Here is a 19,106-nt window from a genome sequence, read left to right as displayed (position 1 = left end):
GAGTTAGCGTAGATGGCCAGCTCCATTGCCTATAAGGAAACATGCTCAGGTCAAGCTGTCAAGATTGACAGCAGATCATTTTAGTCAACTTTTTAGTCAATTGACCTGAAAGAGAACTCCTTTCACCAGTCACATAACCCAAATTCTTATTGCTACTAAATGTTTGGTAAGGATTTTCTTAGAGCCCAGCTGTTAACCAACTGGACTTGGCAGCTAACAATCATTTTATGTATAATGATGGTGCCATAACTGACTGCTACAGGTTCTTTTTCTTAGTTTTCCCAGTACATCATTGAAGGCACATGGAGCCTACTCTAGCAGTGCTGGAGTGCTGGGTGAAATGTGGCAATCATCCCTGTATAGAACTCTAGCATAGCCTATAAAATCAAACCTATCTCAATCATATCAAGACATCAGGAGTCACAAATTATACATCATTATAAATGTACATGAATACAGTATGTAAAAAAACATGTAAACAACATAGATTGTGGCTATCATGGAATCTGAATTCAAATGCTTGGAGATTTCCACCAATAAGGTTCATATATCTATATATGTGTGTACATCCTGTATTGAAAGAGCAGGAGAATCTAATAAACTAAAAGAATTCTGAAATTTTTGCTTATACTTGTAACATGAAGAGTTTGTGGATTTCTGCCTTGTGTCCAATACATTTGGGCTGCCAAAATGTGCTGTGATAAACCCAGGCTAGACCTAAACAGGTAGGAGTTGAGTGGTGCCCAATTCAGTGTAAGACTGAGGGATGCAACTTGGTTTATGCCAAATGGACTTAAACCTCTTCTATTCTAGTGAATGCCATTTGAAATGTAATGAAACACATTTTCCAAGGCATGAGAGCTGTTAAGAGACTGAGCAAAGATGAGCTATCTGAGAACAGGAAACAAGTCCATCACAGATCACTCCTCAGAGCAGCAGGAGAATGCAAACAGAAGCTTTTTTCTTGTACAGGTTCTCATTTCTGCAGCCACATCCTCTTAGTTTAACTGAGTCAACATGGTGACCCTAACTTTCAATCAGTCTGCTAACGCCCTTCATGAATGACTCTTTTGAAAAGTTCACCTTAAGGCTTATTCTGTTTTTCATGTACTGAAATTTTTAGCCAAAACTCTAACTGAAGGCCTGGAGGGTCTTGCCTAAAGATCCCCAGTGGGCACTTTTAATATTATGAGTGCCCTTCGGATTGCTGCCGCAACCCGTCTCTGACAGTCTTGCAGTCTGCCAAGCACCAGGAGCGTTCTGATTAAAACTAGTAATTACTGCCAATTGTGCTTCCAGCCCTTTAATTAATACCCACCAGTGAGAAATGGGGAGCTGACTGCTAAATGTTAATGAGATACCGTGTTATTTGCATATAACTGACAAGCCCATGCCAAATGGGAATGAAAGAAAAAGAGAGTCACAAATGAGTAGGACCTATGCAAAGCTTTTTAAGAAGCTTGTCTTGTTTAAGGTTATTTTAAACATGAATATTTTTAAAACAAATCTTCTGGACAATTTTGTGTTAGTGGCCTGCTTACTTACCATGGACATTGGGATGATGGCTCGAATATCTCTCTGAATTACAGTCAGTTCAGTGACCACCTTCTCAGAGTCAGGTGGAGGGCTACGGCCACCATAGTCGATGTTCCAGTTGATTCGTCTTGTCACTGACTGGCTGGTGAAGTTCTCCATCTCAAAGTCAAGCTGCATGATTTCAATGCTGGAGCTGACATCACTATAGATGGGAAAGAAGGAAAGTTTTAGACAATACAGCAAGAGCCACAAAATGGAGATGTGGGGATTTTCAGTGTATAGCATCAATCCCCAGAGAAGACACTTCATCTAATGGAGTGTATATTTTAGTAAGTTAAAACTAGATAAAAAACTGTGAAAACTAGATAATGAACACCCACTTTCCTTTTGTTTTTACTGTCCAATGCTGCTCTGATATTAAGACTAAGAACATGTTTGTCTTTCTGTCCATTACTAAACCAATCCATCCATTCATTTCTGAACACATTTAATTGATTTGAGGTTCATGAAGGCTAAATTAGCCCATTCGAGTAGCACAGAACGTAAAGCAGGGACTAACTCTGGATGGAACACCCGTCCACTATAGTGTTAAATAGGTACTAAAATTTTGACTTCATTGTTGATAGCAGGTTTTGAACCTCAGTACTGGTACCAAAACAATGCCAAAGCAAATAACTCCATCTCTGTCTCACCCCAGACTACCTAGTGTTCCACACAATAATACTCCTCCCTGCCTTACCACACTGTACATAAATACAAGGAGCGGATCTTCCTTTGAGTCTCCAGCATGTGGAAGAGCAGGTCCTCCATGGAGTCTTCAATGTGTCAAATACTATTGGGGGGTGGTGTCCCCATATATCAGAGAACAAAAGAATGAAGACCTCAGCACAAGGTCTGTGAAAACTATCATTTACTTCCCATACCAAAAATAGCAAAAGGTTTGTATCGTACTATTTTAAAAATTGTGCTCTTCTGTACTTTTTCAGTACTGTTATACCTTGCAAACATTGTCAACTGCAGGACACACCTAGGCATATGCACAGAGTTGTGGTCTAACTTCTGTCTGGAACTAAAGAGAAGTACAAAAACACATTTCTGATGTCTTTATACTGTATACTAATGTACATATTTGGTAGTCAGTAAATAAAAAAAACAGTCTGCATCTGAAAAATTCCCAGGTAAAGTCCTTGCTAGGTCTTAGAGGGCATCCCTGAACTATATTGTGTTCACCAGAGAAGGTAACATGCCCTATTGGGTAAAAAGTTTGATAGCATGAGGCGTCCAGTACATTTTTGTAATTAGTCATACTACCCAACAAGAATCCCACCTAGCCCTATGACTTCCAGAATCCAGCAATACATTTTTCTGAAAAGCAAGGCCTAATAAAACATTATATAACATCCTCAAAAAATACTTGTTTGTATTTTTTTGTAATAGTATAGTTTGCCTTCAATCCTAAATGAAAAGCAGCAGCTGTTTTCCTCATATACCATAAAGACATGCAGAGTAGGTCCAGTCAGATTAGGTTTGGGGAACATGTACTGATATACCGAGTTGCCACACCAACCACCGATAAAACAACTTGGGATCCTGGTTGGCAACCCCCCCAGGCAGACATGCAGTCCAGTCCCACCCTCTATCTTCCACAGCCAGGTGCTACGTGGGCATCCCCTTGGTCTGTTCCAGGCACTCGGGTCCTCAACAATGATTGATCCTGAAAGCCGGATCACCCTCAGAGAATTGAGCTACATGGCCATAGTGCTGTAACTGATGCTCCCTCACAATTCAGGAAATGTGCCTCATTCGGGACTCCATGAGCAACCACTCATTCGACAAAAAGTCAAACCAACTTTACCCAAGGATTTTGCGGAGAGACACAGTACCAAAGGAGTCCAGTCTTTGTCTCAGGTCACTGGATAGCGTCCATGTCTCGCAACCATATAGCAAGACAGGAAGCACCAGGACTCTAAAGACTTGGACCTTCGTCCTATTGTATAGATATCGGGAGCGCCACACACCCCTTTCCAGCGACCTCATGACCCTCCATGCTCTCCCAATCTGTCTACTGACTTCATAGGAAGAGTCACCAGAGACATGAATGTCACTGCTGAAGAAAGTAAACCTCTCGACAAGATTGACAGTTTCTCCGCACTGCTGATGGGTGTGCCTAAGAAGTCATTAAAGGGAGACTCGCAAGCCTAGATACTCAGACTCCTTGCTCAGTCCCTCAAGAGCCCCAATCAGAGCCTCAATTGACTCCATGATGGAGGCTCAATGCAGAGTAGGTTACATGGATATTCACTATTAACTTTGTATATTGTGTGTGGCCTCATATGGCCTATCCCCCTATCCAGTCTTTATTCTTTTTCTTCTTTCTCTCTGTGTAGCAGACACCTGTATTAAAGTTAACTTATATCTTTAATAAAGGTAAATCATAATGCATAAAATTTAAGAGATTACATTTTATAATGTTAACAAGTGATACTGAACAAACATTAAAAGTTAAGCACAAGAAGTACCAACAGTTAGAACTTATGCTGGACGAATAACTAGAATTCAAAGTGAGCACAACTGCCAGAAGGACAGCATAGAGGAAGAATGTCTAAGCCATCCCAAGATGTTTTGTACAGAGATCCATTTAAGAGGGGCCTAAACATCAGTAGATTGAAAGCAGATTCTTACCTTGAACCCAGTGCTTCCAAGATTGACCAAAGTCCCACAACTGTAAACTGCTTAGTTAAATGGTGAATAGAAAGAAACTGCTTGGTTGATGATGCTGAAAGAAACCTTTTGTCCACACACATATTTAATTCTAGTTCTCCAGTGCTGCAACAGCTTTGCACTATAAAAGCTAAGCTTTCTTCTTTCATGACACTAACCAGAATTGAATGTGTCAGGCAGTATATAGCTCCGTTAAATATTATAAGGGGTGACAAAACAAGCACATCTTTATCTTTAAGGAGATGCTCAAGGGCACTGCATTCTTACCTTGCTAGATAAGCTCTTTAAGTCTCTGAGAATAAAAGTTGACTTTTAAGAATTACTTTCTCATGAAGTGCAGAAGGCTGTTTTGGCTAGGTTTTTGGACACCATCTACAAGACAATCCTACCCGCTCCCTTGTCAGTATAGGCCATACCTCACGCTGGCTGTTAAATAAGAGTGAGTCTGAATGGGGATTAGCAAAGGAGGCCATCAATATAGGAGTGCGGCAGACAGATTAATCCACCTCCATCGATCTGCAGCTTCACATCTCTCTCGGTAAAAAAAAAAAAGTTAATTTCTAGCCCTGTTAACTCCCTAATTCATCAAATGCTTGTCGATAGGGAGGCGCTGTGCTCCCTGAACACATATCCTTTCATCTGGACGAGCCAACTGGAGAGGATGGGTGGAGGGTCGATGTTTGCCTTATATTGTTGCTCTTCACTTACCCTGAACCAGTATAGCCCCCTGGATTTAACTGATATGGGCCAATAGAGAGGAACAGAATGAATTTTAACATTGTGGGGTCAGAATAGACAGAAAGAATGTGTCAGTTTATCCTGGGAAGTATAATACAAACAAAGGCAAAAGTCACAAAAATATTTAACTGTTAAAAAACGTTGGCACTGTAGTTAGTAGTGTTGAATGATGGCTTCTGGGGACATGGGCTCAATTTTTTTCATATTCATGCATTATCATTGGGTACTCTGTGAATGTGTACTTTGGTTATCTCCCACACTTTAAAGACACATCTGGTTAATTATATGCATAGAAGGCATATGGGGAATTTGAGTTGAACATGATTAACTATTTGTGTGTACAGGTCTTATAAGGATTAGCACATAATGTGCGTGTGTGTATGTGTTTGAACCTGAGGTCATGAATGCAGGTTTTTGCACTTAAACGTGAGTACATACATACTATCTGTGAGTGGTGTGTACTAAAGGTGTACAAAACATGTGATGACTCAGTATGGTATACAGGGTTTAGAGTACAGTACACAGTCTCAATGTATTTAAGAGTGCGTGTGAGAATGCAGGGTATTGTGTGCAGGGTGTGATGTTTGTGGCCATGACTACACAGTCTTATTAAATTTAGAAGTGAGTGCATGTATGAGTATGTTCTATAATAGTGCAAAGCACATGAAAGACTTATGGTATAATGTCTATGTAGCTGTGTGCAAGGTAATGTAAATGCATTAATGAGTACAAACTGTTACATATTTTAGAAGTGAATATGTGTAGAAAATATGCAAAGGTATAAAATGTGTGTATATACGTCCAGATTAGCAGGCTTAATCTACTTCAATTGGAGTCATACATCTGGCTACTTTGAATACAGCTCACAGTTTCTCATATCAGCTTGCATTTTTTTTTTCTGCTTGCATTAATCTAAAACTATCCTCTACTGTTGTATATATATTATTGTTACTTCTGCCTACTATATATTACTGCAGCTGCTCAGTAATGCAATGGTTAGTACTGCTGCCTCACAGCTCCAGAATGCTGAGTTTAAAATCTAGCCTGGGGACTTTCAAAGTAGAATATACAAGTTTTCCCAGTATTTCTGTGAGTTTTTCTCCAAAAACTCAATTTTTCCACTGACATGAAAGGAATGTCAGACATGGATTGGCAACTATAAACTGGCTCTATGTTGTGTATGTATGTGTGTCCTGCAGCAGACTGTTTTGTCATGGTAGGGTCATAGTGTGACCCTTTTCTCCCCTTTATACACTTTATTATGTAGACCTTAACAGAATAGCTCAAATCACATACTCCCATAATTCAGCACTTCCCCCACTTTAAACATCTGTAACCCCAGGCAATATGGCTGAGTATGAGAACAGGCAGTAGAAAAAATGACATATTTATTCATTCATATACAGTGATCCCTCGCTATATCGCGCTTCGCCTTTCGCGGCTTCACTCCATCGCGGATTTTATATGTAAGCATATTTAAATATATATCGCGGATTTTTCGCTGCTTCGCGGGTTTCTGAGGACAATAGGTCTTTTAATTTCTGGTACATGCTTCCTCAGTTGGTTTGCCCAGTTGATTTCATACAAGGGACGCTATTGGCAGATGGCTGAAAAGCTATCCAGCTAACTTTCTCTCTCTCTCTCTCTCTTGCGCTGACGTAGGGGGGTGTGAGCAGGGGGGCTGTGTGCAGCTGCTTCCTGAAGGACAGGCTGCACGGAGCTTCGCATACTTAAAAGCTCAAAGTATTGATTTTTTTTATCTGTCTCTCGCTATATCTCTCTCTCTCTCTCTCTCTCTCTCTCTCTCTCTCTCTCTCTTCCTGCTCCTGACAGAGGGGGTGTGAGCTGCCGCCTTCAACAGCTTTGTACCGGCGGTGCTTCGCATACTTAAAAGCCGTATTGATTTTTTTTTTGACTGCTTGCTTTGCACTCCTTTGAAAAGGAAGATATGTTTGCATTCTTTTAATTGTGAGACAGAACTGTCATCTCTGTCTTGTCATGGAGCACAGTTTAAACTTTTGAAAAAGAGACAAATGTTTGTTTGCAGTGTTTGAATAACGTTCCTGTCTCTCTACAACCTCCTGTGTTTCTGCGCAAATCTGTGACCCAAGCATGACATTCTAAAAATAACCATATAAACGTATGGTTTCTACTTCGCGGATTTTCCTACTTCGCGGGTGGCTCTGGAACGCAACCCCCGCGATGGAGGAGGGATTACTGTAGATAGTAAGTTTTAATCTTTAAAAATTAAAATTAGTGCCATAAGCCAAAAGCAAATAGAATGTGGCTTTGCAAACCATACAACCTGACAGTGCTAGATGCGTAGCTTAGGTGGTGCATAAATGTGTAGTTACACTCATTTCTCTCTGGTCAGGTTTTTTTTTTTTTGATTTTATTCATACGACAAAGAAAATAACATTAAGTACAGTTAAGTCAAGCTTAACAAATCAGAATTGAGCCCCCACCCAAGAAAAAAACTGGAGAGCAAATCTTTAAAAACAACAAAGAAGTGAGAATGTCCTTATACCCGATATAAAGGCTTATTCTAAAATTCTTTTAATTAGATCTTGCCATATTTTGAAAAAGTTTTAAACAGACCTGCTAAGTGAGAATCTGATTTTTTTCCAGCTTCAAATAAAGTATAGAATGTCTGTTATCCACTGATTTATAACAGGTGGGCTGGGATTCTTACAGTTAAGAAAGATAACTCTATGTGCTTGTATTGTGGCAAAGGAAATTACAATCAATTTGTACTTCTCCACTTTAAACACAGCTGTTAATGGGTTAGGAGTGATTCTGATACCAAGGTTTGCTGATAGGCACTCAAAGATTATTGTCCAGAATGATGTTAATTTGGTGCACGCCCAAAACCTATGGCCCAGTGAGGCTGAAGCTAGATTGCAATGTTCACAGGTTGAATCTTGGCCTGGAAACATTTTGAACAATTTTAGCACTAGACTTACCAAAGCCTATGAAAAAACTCGTAATCCCGGCACACCTTAAATCTGTTCACACCTCTCTGTCAGCGTCTTTTGTCCTGTAGATGTATTGATCAACACAAGCAGCAAATGGCCTGCTATCCCATCCTCCACCCATCGCCGCAGCTCAATTCACAAAGAAACACCGAGGACCTTATCTTGGAGTGAATTGCCTGGAGTTGTAGAGGGTAAATAATACATCGTCATTTGGAATTCATACATTTCATGTGTGTGCCGTGTCTACAACAATCTATGCAAACACATTGTTTAAACAGAAACGTTTTCATGTTTAAGTAGTAAATGACAAAATGTAGACATGAACTGTATAATGTGTGAAGGCTGAAGTCCAAATATCAAATAAACACTTTCACAAAAGATACAAGCATAATACAACAGCTTCCGTGGTGCAGCAGTAGGAACTGCTGACTTGTAATCAAGAGGTCACCAGTTCGGTACTGGCTGACTCGCAAATTTACCATTTTGAGTTGTGAGCTGCTCTTATTGTTAATATTATACAATGAAAACATACATTTGATTTATGTCTGTAACAGCAGGTGTAAATTTATAGTACTTGTAAAAGTTAGTGTTTTTTTTTCACTTATTCTCTCAGTCACAATCACAATATGAAATGGAGATGGAAAAAAGGATGCTCTGAAACAGAAAAAGAAGCCTGGGAAGGATGTCCATCTTAACGGTACTGATTCTCCCTGCTAGTATAAGATGGAGGGTAGACCACCTGTTCACTTTTTTCCAAGCTGATACCAAAAATTAACTGAACAAAATCTTTATATTTACTTTTGATGTTTACCACTTGCTATTTAAACTGCTAAAGTAAAAAGTAAGGTGTCCAGTCTAATATTGTGTGCTAGAGAGTTCACTGGAAAACGCACACTTTTATTCAAATTAACTTTGAGTCCAGATATCTTTTGAAAATCTGCTAGTGCATTATGGACTACTGATGAGGAAGTTGGTGGGTCTGATATATACAGTACAGTACCATATAATCTGCATAAAGTGATATTTTCTGTTCAAATCCTTTTCTAGTATCCCCTTTATCTTGGATGAATTTAAAAAGTGAATGGCCAATGATTAAATTGTGATAGGGGACATCCTTCTGGACCAGTATAAAGTAATTTTATCCATGCACATATGTTTGGGCCAAATGGGGTGAATAGATAGCCCCATTCAAACAGGTCAAATGCTTTTTCTGTGTCCAAAGATACTAAAATCTCTGGTGTGTTAGATATTGTGGGTGAGTATATTACATTAAAAAAATGTTGAAGATTAGAAGCTAAGTGTCTGCCTTTAATAAATCCTGTTTGGTCTTGTGATATTACAGAAGGAAGCAATTTCACAATCCTTCTAGCTAGAAATTTGGAGAGTATCTTAACTTCATTATTCAGATGTGAAATACAGTAGGTTTGTATGATGCACATTGTAATAAGTCCTTATTTTTCTTTGAAAAAGTTTGAGGTAGAATAGGCACTGCCAGATCTAAACACTAGCGTGGAGAACTGCACATATACTGAAGTGAGTTTAGCTGCAGCTGGAAGTTCCTGCCCCACTTTATGGTGCCAAACAGGGTTGTGTTGCAGTGCAGCAGTTTATTTGCCAGCGAAGGCAACGTAAAGAAGTTGTCTGTTGTTAAGGTTCTGCCTTTGTCCAGAAATGGTTTTATGACTATAGTCTTGAAAGTCTTTCTCCAGTGGCACAACTGGGATCTTTTCCTAAATAAGGAGTAGCATTACACATACACATGCAAATCTGTCATTTTTCACAAGTTCTGCACAGGTGTCTTTGTTGTCAAAGCGCAAATGCTGCACGATAGTCTGATAGCTGTCACAGGGCATCGTATCTTTGATTGCTGGTACAACAAATAGTTCTGAGCAGGCATCAACCACAGCACCAACTGTGGTCATCGCTGCTCTTGTGAAAAGAATGGAGATAAACGGCATCAACTCACAAAGGGAGAGGCAAGTTCATTGTACCACGTGAACGTCAATGACAGAATAAAACTGAATAATAAAAAAAGCGCTAACTTTTACAAGTAGCCAAAATTTACAACAGGTGATACCGACTCAAATCAAATGTATGTTTTTACTATATTATAGTAATAATAATAGCAGTTCACTACTCAAAACGAGAAGCACCCAGACTCGAAACCGCAACCTTTTGGTTACAATGCAGCAATTCTTACCTTTGCACCATCCAAGAAGACATATCAATTTTCTGTCGATTGACACTTGACCTTGGGTTTTTAACTCATTGACAGCAACATGTAAATTGAATTTTTTTTTTCCTTTGGTTATATTCTTGAATAAAAGCACACGTGTTTGTTTGATATTTGGACTAAAGTCTTCACACATTATACACTTTATGTCATTATTACTAAAACATGGAAAAAGTTTCTGTTTTAGGTATGTGTTCAGCATTTCTTGCCTCTCATTTCCTGTCATCCTACATTTACCCAGATCGTTGTAGACACGGAACACATCAGAAATGTATGCATTCCAAATAACGATATATTATTTACCCTATACAACTCCAGGCACCTCACACCCAGATAAAGAGATTTGAGCTGGGGGAACTTCAGCTGCGTTGGTGGGAGGAGGGATTCTCGTGTTAAACTCCATGATCAGAAGGGTGTGATTGGAGACAAAAATAGTGTTGTACTTGCAAGATTTGATAGTGGGCAATAAATTATTATCTATAAAAAATAATTCTTGAGTAACTATGATGTACTGATGAGAAAAAGGAATATGCTCTTGATTTGCATTTAAAAATTCCATGATCTAATAAATTATGATTCATTACAAACTGTGTGATTATTTTTGTAGTATTAGATGCTATTGCCACTGTAGTTGAAGACCTATTTAAGTCTGGATTTAAAACACAATTAAAGTATCCAGCCATTATAATTTTATGAGTGTTAATGTTAGGAATAAATGTAAATACATTTTGGATAAAATCTCTCATCCACATTAGGTGCATAGATATTTATCAAAATTATTTAGATTTAAGTAAATTACCCATCACCATAACATATTACCTTTAAGGATCAGATACTACGTCGGATACTACCAATGAGATTGATTTCTTTGTATAGCTGGAGTGAAAGATTTGGTCAATTCCATCTCTTTGCAACCAAAACTGGTACTTACTTTTTAAGTCAGTCTCTTGTAAAAATGATATCTTGGCATTTAGATCTGTTAGGTGAGAAAATACTTTTTTTCTCTTTAGATCATGATTGAGCCCTTCAACATTCCAGCTCACACAGTTCACTGTTTGGTCAGAGAGACACTGCTTCTGAACATTTGAAGACATTTTGTAATCTTCAGTAAAGGTTGTTTCATACAATAGCTTTAACCATATTATTGTCAAGTATTACTGCTAAGGAGCCTATTATTATGTTGGCAATTACAGTTGTTGGGGTAAAAAATAAATAAGAAGTAACTTGCTTTCTTTCTCTGCCCCAACCAGGACTCACCCAATTTTCCACCCCAAGTGAGGCTAGACCACACTTCAACAAGTCCCTGTCCTCTGACATTCCCAGAGACAGAGCATGTCCAAAAAAACAACCCAAAGCAGCAGAGTAGAAAGAGTTAAAAACGTAGATATTTAATGATAATATGGTTCAGATGTAATAAACCTAGGGTATGATGTTAAGCAGTCCCCTTAGGAAATAAAAAAAACTTAAAAGTTACCAATATATGCATATATTTAATAGAAAAAATTTCAATATAATAAATGAAAAAAGTGGCCAAAACGGAAACACTGTATAGTTACAACAAATGTTGCATTACAGATAGACCAAGTTGCAAGCAGAATCTTCTTTGCATTACCAAGACACAATATTACTCATGATTATACTTTGGATGATGGCACGATCAGTCTTTTTAGCTTTTTTCTGCTTTTTCAGGAGAACTAAAGATATAGATTTGGCCATCAGTAATCACTTTCAATTTGGCTGGAAACAACAGGCTATATCTGCTTTCAGCTCTGTGTAAGTACTGTTTAATGCTTTAGAATTCAGCATGTTTGACAGCTGTTAAAGGGAAGAATTCTGGAAAAATAAAAATATGGTTATTTTCAAAAATAATCTCTTTTGTCTAAGAATCATCATTAAGTTTTCTTTAACCCATAGTTTCTCAAATTGAACAATCAGGCTTCTCGGTTTTGAGGCATTCGAGCCATGTATGCGATAAGCTGCTGTGATCTCAGTGTCCGATTTAAAGTCTTCACTTATTAATTTAGAAAATAATTCAGATATGAATTTCAGCACAGATCGCTCATTTCCATGTTCTCTGTGCTCTGAAAGTGGAGTTACATATTCTGCTGGAGTTGACTCCATGGACTCACAGAGGGTGTTGGTCATATTTAACAGCAGGGATAAGGAGATCATACTCTTCAAATATACCACCTGATATTGATGAATTTTCATTGCCCCCCTCACTTGCAGTTTTGCATCCACATTTGTTGTTGGCTGGAGTAGATGCTGTAGCATAAGGTCCTGTAGGATCCATCCCTTCGCCTGTCTCTTCCAGCTCAGTCTGTGGCAGGCTGTAAAGTGAACTTAATACCTGCCTAGACTTTGATGTACCTTTCTCTCACCTTTTCCTTCTCTTTATGATTCCTTGATCTCCTGCACATGCTTTTAATATATTTCTAATGAAATCCTCACACATTGATTAAATACCGGATATCTTGGATAGATAACAAAAAAGGCTAAATAACACCGCTGCCAGCAGAGCACAGCCTCAGACGTCTCCAATGGACGAGACCAACTGATTTCTGATCTGCTCTCTTCTTTGCCAGCTCATTGTCTGACTTTATACAACTTCCTTCAAAAAGGCTATGTCACATTATGTGACTTTTCCAAATATTTTCAGTTGTAGCCTTTACATAATCTTAGTGAGTTGGAGATAGTAGGCGGCACACTCTCATGAAGCCAGTCACCTACTGTGACATGCCCAGTGGCTCTTTTTAACTACTCTGTGACTTGCTGTGACAAAATCAAACAGGTTTGATTTCATTTTGTAGTTGCAGGGGTGGGTTCTATGTGCATTGTGAGCCAATGACCAATAAATGCTTATCCTTAAGTATAATGCATTTAATGTAGCAATGAGGAATAAGGAATAATGTCTTGTTAATTATGCACCACAACAGAATAGAAAAAAGAAAAAAAGAGCAGAAATTGCAGCTTAACTCGCCTGTTCTTATACAGTGTTTGCTCGGTCAGGCAGTACACTATCAGCTGTGGAAAAAAAAGAGGCAAGCACAACTGCACAAAAAAGTTGGCAGTCATTCAGTAAATGAGACATAAATTTTCAGTTATTTAAACTGACATGGCCTGGCGATGCTATCAGCAAATCTAATATACCCAACAACTAGAAGACGTGTAATGTGACATTGGCTTTAGTGACCGGTCCCAATCACATAATATGCAAATCTAAAAACCTGTCTTTTGCCCTCCAAGCTTTCTTCCTGTAGGGGAACGGCTCATAAAATGTGAAGTGTCCCTGCACACCTGGTCAACTGTCCTCCTAACATAGGGTCTAATCTGATCTGGTAAATTGTAAATGTCTCAGAGAAACAATTGGCTTATCCAACTTTCTTGCTCTTTGCAATTAGATAGTTAGAGAACTGTTTAAACATTTGTATTGTTAGAAATTAATAATTAAAACATATCAACCTACTGTATATGCTAGATAGGGCAGCACGGTGGCACAGTGGTAGCACTACTGCCTCGCAGTAAGGAGATCTGGGTACGCTTCCCGGGTCCTCCCAGCGTGGAGTTTGCATGTTCTCCCCGTGTCTGTGTGAGTTTCCTCCGGGTGCTCTGATTTCCTCCCACAGTCCAAAGACATGCTGGTTAGGTGCATTGGCGATCCTAAATTGTCCCTAGTGTGTGCTTGGTGTGTGGGTGTGTGTGTGCCCTGCGGTGGGCTGGTGCCCTGCCTGGAATTTGTTCCTGCCTTGCACCCTGTGCTGGCTGGGATTGGCTCCAGCAGACCCCCATGACCCTGTGTTAGGATATAGCGGGTTGGACAATGACTGACTCACTGACTGATAGATATTATTCTCCTGTACAGAGGCTGTTGCTCCCTTTCTCTCTTGTGCCCGTTGCTCCTTGGATAGGTTTCAACTTTATGCTGTGTCGCCTCACACCTGTTTAATTCTCTTGATTCTTTGTTTTAATTTCAGTTTTCTTTGGTATATTGTTCAGCCTTATTTTTGGCTTGTCATTGGCTATCAGTGGCCATTGTTTTTGTATAACCGTGGATAATTCTGTACACATCGTGAGCTTTCAATTACCCTTTCTCAATTCTGTTTAAACAGCATAGGCAGTTATTGCTGTGTTTGGTAAGCAGTGTTAATTTCAGGCGCTTGTCCAAAAACACAAACAGATGATGAAATCTTGAACTTGATATAAGACACCTTTTTGCCAAGGAATAATTACACATAAAGTGAATCAGAATGAAAAACTACTCAATTACTTGTTTCCTGCACTCACTTCGTCTAGAATAGATAGATATACAGATAGACAGACAGACAAATAGATAGATAGTACTTTACCTGTTCCAAGAGGAAATGTAGCTTTTACAGAAACATGAGAAATACGTAAGTATTATAACAAAGAGGTCAAAGGAAACTACCCTGCCAAGTGTTGCACATCATGTCTGCACACACAGCACCTTAGACATGCCAATCAACCTAAAAGCATGTCTTTGTACTGTGAGAAGACACTTAATTCCACAGATTTGCTTCAGCAAGTGAAGGCCATGCAAATTCCACACTGAAGCAGCACCAGATGGGACTTCTTGTAAACTAAAATCCATGCATTTTAAACTGGCAACTCTCCTCAGTACTCCAATGTCAAGATCCATGATATTAGAAATGTTAGCTTGTGTGTTCAAGTAACAGAAATTTAAGGCATACACTTGAGCACTGCATGATGCAAAAACAAAATCAGAGATTAGAATGAACAGCAGTAGTCAGGATTGGGCACAGTCCCAAGCCATGCAGAGAAAACTGACGCTATCAGCTTTGATTTAAAGATAAGTGCCCACCTCTGCTAATTTTATTGCCTCTTTCCTTAAAACTTAACAGCAACTTATTTTTAATTCTGTCATCTTTATTTACTTGGACATTTTTCTATCACACACTGTAAAAATGAGTTATTGAGAAAAAGAGCCATGCTTTCATTCTTATGCTGCTGGTTTATTAGCACAGGAAATTTGCCTTTAAATTAAAAGGACAAATAGCCCTTGCAAATAACAGTCGAAAGGAAGATGCTGCTGTTGCAAGAGATGGTGGCTCTTCTCCTATAAAGAAGTACTTCAGACTCACAGTCCATCTTAATGGACCCTGGACTGAAGGGGATCTTGAATGCTGCATTAAAGGAATACCCCACCCAAATATTATATTTTTAAAGCATTACTTATCCCATGTAGTTTGTTGTGATGACAAAGAAAAAGTTTTCAGCTCATGTTCTCATGCAGAATTGACACAACAATTTTTCTGATATACAGTCTTAGGGATCTATGGTGACCTGAAGCTATTCCAAAAATAACAAGTATCTGGTAGAAAACAGTCATGAGGAGGTGCTAGTCAATTACAGGGAACTCACACACTCACACCCACACTGAAAAAAGTATAATATTGATGTTGTTCATTCAAAGTAAATTTTCTCTTTCAAGCAATTTAAGATTAGTCATTTAGTGTTGTAGCTTGAAATATTTGGTTTCAGATCTCAATCAAAGTAAAACAATTTGTTTGTACCAAAGTAAGTTATGGTGGATGGAATAAACATAAAATTCCTATTTCAGTTAACCTAATATTTTAGGTTGTTCGTGTACTGTGTGGGAGGGGCCATTTGTATTTTCTTCCGGTCAAACTTTCCAACGTGCTGGCTTTCCAACTGCCAAAAAAGAAGAACACTTTCCCGAGTGGAGTGGACGTAGCTATACAGGTCTGGTCATTTTCAGCAGCAGACTTTTAATTATAACGGAGGATTTCTGGTAAGTAACCCTGTTTCTCAACTGTTAATTTTAAGTATAAGAACTCGTAATAAAACATACTTTCAAGAAAGCTGTAGAAACGTTTAATAATTTTTTTTGTATATTTAAGATTTACACTGCAAAATGCTTGTGTATTTGCACTAGATTTTTAAATAAATATAAAATGTACAGCATTGGAATGTGTTATGTTCATAATATTTCTAATAGCATAAAAACAGGTTGCGACCAGTAAACCATTTTAAATTGTAACAACTTAAAAAATAGATTTACTTCAGTATAAAACAAGTGAATTTCACCCAATCACTCTAAATGATTTGCCTCAACTTAAAAATTGTGGGTTCAATAAGATAAAAAGAATTATGTGGTTCAGATTGAAAATACTAAGTGTGCATCATTACCTTAATTATTTTAAGTTGAATGGAGGTTATACTATTTTCAGTGCAGGCCTACTCATACAGGGCCATCTGCTAACCTAACATGTACTTATTTGGAAAACTGAAGGAAACTGAAATACATGGAGGAAAACCACAAGGGCATGGAGAGGGGAACCATGCACACTCCATATAAACTACAGCCAGACAGAGGAAACTTAAAGCATAACTAGGAGTTATACAGTATTTTTTTCTAACCACTATCATTTGGTTAGAAGCAAATGAGTACCAGGACCTTATACGGGGGAATTTGGGGCCAAAATTCCAAGAATTGTTCAAACAAATTATAAAAATGATAAAACTTACAGCTCTTCCCTTTTATTCAAACTCAAAATATTCTGACTGATTAACCAGACTATAGGCATATTTGATAACTGCACCCTCCTCCCATGCTATTAACTGATTCTAGGAATTTTTGGAGCATTCCTCATATATTATTGTTTCCACTGGTGAGACTCTAGCATATACTGTAAATGATGATGATGAGGTTGCATGTAGAATTGCGTGGCTGAAAATCCCACTCTGTACACTAGAATATTCTCTCAAAGGCTGAAAAAATGTAAACAGTCCTGCAAGGAGTTAAATCATATAATAACACACAATCAAAACATAAAAAAGTTAGGTGAAAGCTCATAACACATTGGCTGGCATAGTCTCTTCTGAGGATTTCAAGCATGATTTGTCCAAACAGAAGTCAGTGGCTGAACCTGGATCAGAACTGTTAACCTACTTCTTTCAAACCCTTCCCCAATACAACACATGGCCTTCACAGAAGTGTTCACAAAAAGCTCATTGAGGAGACTCTTCCTTTTAGATATGCATCATCTATCACTAATTCAAATGCTGTACTTGATATTTAAATTTCAGCACTGAGCAGAACCCACCCAGGAGATAGCAGATGCTTAATCACTTGATGATGCAATGGATCTTTCACTAAGCACACTCCTGAGATTTTTTTCATCTTGAAGAAAAAAAATCAAATTGATGACAAGCAAACTCTGATAGAAGGCAGACAACCAAGATAACAAAGTAGCCATCTTCTGAATGCTCCCAAAGGCTAAATGTGGCTTCAGGAAGCCTGTCTGTCATGAAAGTAGCATCCAGCCCCAGGAAAGCACAGGCAATAAGGAGTGAAATAAAATTTTATAGTGCTTTAAGAACCTCAGAAGTGGGGTGGACTAAAGACCTGACAGCCTTCCAGTTGCTCACTGCAAAACATTTTTTGCTACTTTAGAGAATTTAAGTGGCTCTATGGGACTTAATAAGAAATGACTTGATAGTTCAATTTGTTCTAATAGCTCGAGACGGTGGAAAATACAATGAAGCAAAAGGAGTGAAATTAAATTACAATAACATAAAGTGAGAACAGCAATAGAAAAGTGATAGCTTTACATGTGATCCTGCCCGGATGATGCTTTGGCTTCCAGCATCCTCTCCTGGACTAATAAAATGAAGGAATGAAAACAAGTACAGATGGATTTCTGATCAACATCCCATGTCACACAGGCCTTATGCTTGTCATTTGGCTAAAAAAATATACTTGAAAATATGGAATTTCTATTTCACATTCCTGCACTGGCTCTCTGTGCAATTCATAGCAAGTCAGTGTTCTAAATCAAATTGTAATTAAAAGAAAATATTTTAGTGCTTTCTTCCTTTGAAGGTTTTTACCACAGAAGTTTTTTCAGCAAAATGAAGTCTTAATCTTTTACATGATGATACTCCAAGAGACTTCAGTCTTGTGCTTAAATAGTTTGTCTGTTCTTCACCTCTGAGAGACTGTTTGGGTGTTCCAAATATAAAGAGGATATGGGAATTATTAATTTTCTGATAATATTGAAATTCTCAGTATTGTACCTAATAGTTCCATCTATTATCTCACACCTGAATGAGAGAAAACGGCTAACAAGGATGTTTTATTTTCTTTGAGCTTTTTGTGAAGGAGGAAATCATCATTGTGACATTCACACATGATTTTCAACAACATATGCAGACGCTTGCATTGGTGCTAACAGTGTCAGATGATGGGTAAAGTACTTTAAAGAGAGGAATATGGACATAGCCAATCAGACCCTTAGTGGTCACCTGCAAATTGGATCCACCCCATAATATAAAGGAAAAAAATCAGTGAGCACATCAGTGAAAACACAAGTATGACAATCAGAAAAATGGCAGAGGATGGAACTACCATGTAGTCTGGTTGTTCCTGTATGAATAGCACAGAGTTCTACCACATGGAATTTGAAATTCGTAAAACAGCTAATTTCAGATCAATATATGGCAATTTCCAAGTTATGTCTTTACTGAATCTTAAAGTGTATATTCTTATTACTTTAGAAAGTAAGTCTATATGTGTCAGAGCTTGAAAGCAATGCAGGAACTAGGTACAGGAGTACAAGAAGACACTGTGAAGGAAATAAATACATTAGATACTTAAGGGCTATTGAAGATTTTAAATCATATTAGACAACCAAAGTAGGCCAAAAGGTAAAGTGAGTGAGATTAGAGGGTTATAAATTATGCAATATTGCAAGATGTACTATAGCCGAGTAGAGGAAGGCTTTATGTGTATGGATCTTGGAAAAGAGAAGGAGAATAAGGGAGCATTTTATGTTCGTGCCAACAACTACAAGAAAGGCCTTATCACTTGAAGTAGGCTGTGAGACTTACATCCTCAAAAA

The 19,106-nt window shown here is 38.3% G+C and overlaps 1 protein-coding gene across 1 annotated transcript in view; it reads right to left on the bottom strand.

Annotated features, from left to right (window-relative positions):
• Positions 1-19,106, bottom strand: part of tmem132e (transmembrane protein 132E) — a 636,104-nt gene that overhangs the window by 72,122 nt on the left and 544,876 nt on the right. The window contains exon 4 of the mRNA XM_028807114.2: positions 1,546-1,738. Coding sequence (XP_028662947.1) covers positions 1,546-1,738 — 193 coding nt within the window. The remainder of the gene's footprint in view (positions 1-1,545; positions 1,739-19,106) is intronic.

The sequence above is a fragment of the Erpetoichthys calabaricus genome, chromosome 8 (genome assembly GCF_900747795.2).
Source record: "Erpetoichthys calabaricus chromosome 8, fErpCal1.3, whole genome shotgun sequence".
NCBI lineage: Eukaryota > Metazoa > Chordata > Cladistia > Polypteriformes > Polypteridae > Erpetoichthys > Erpetoichthys calabaricus.
This window is presented reverse-complemented; position numbering and strand designations above follow the sequence as displayed.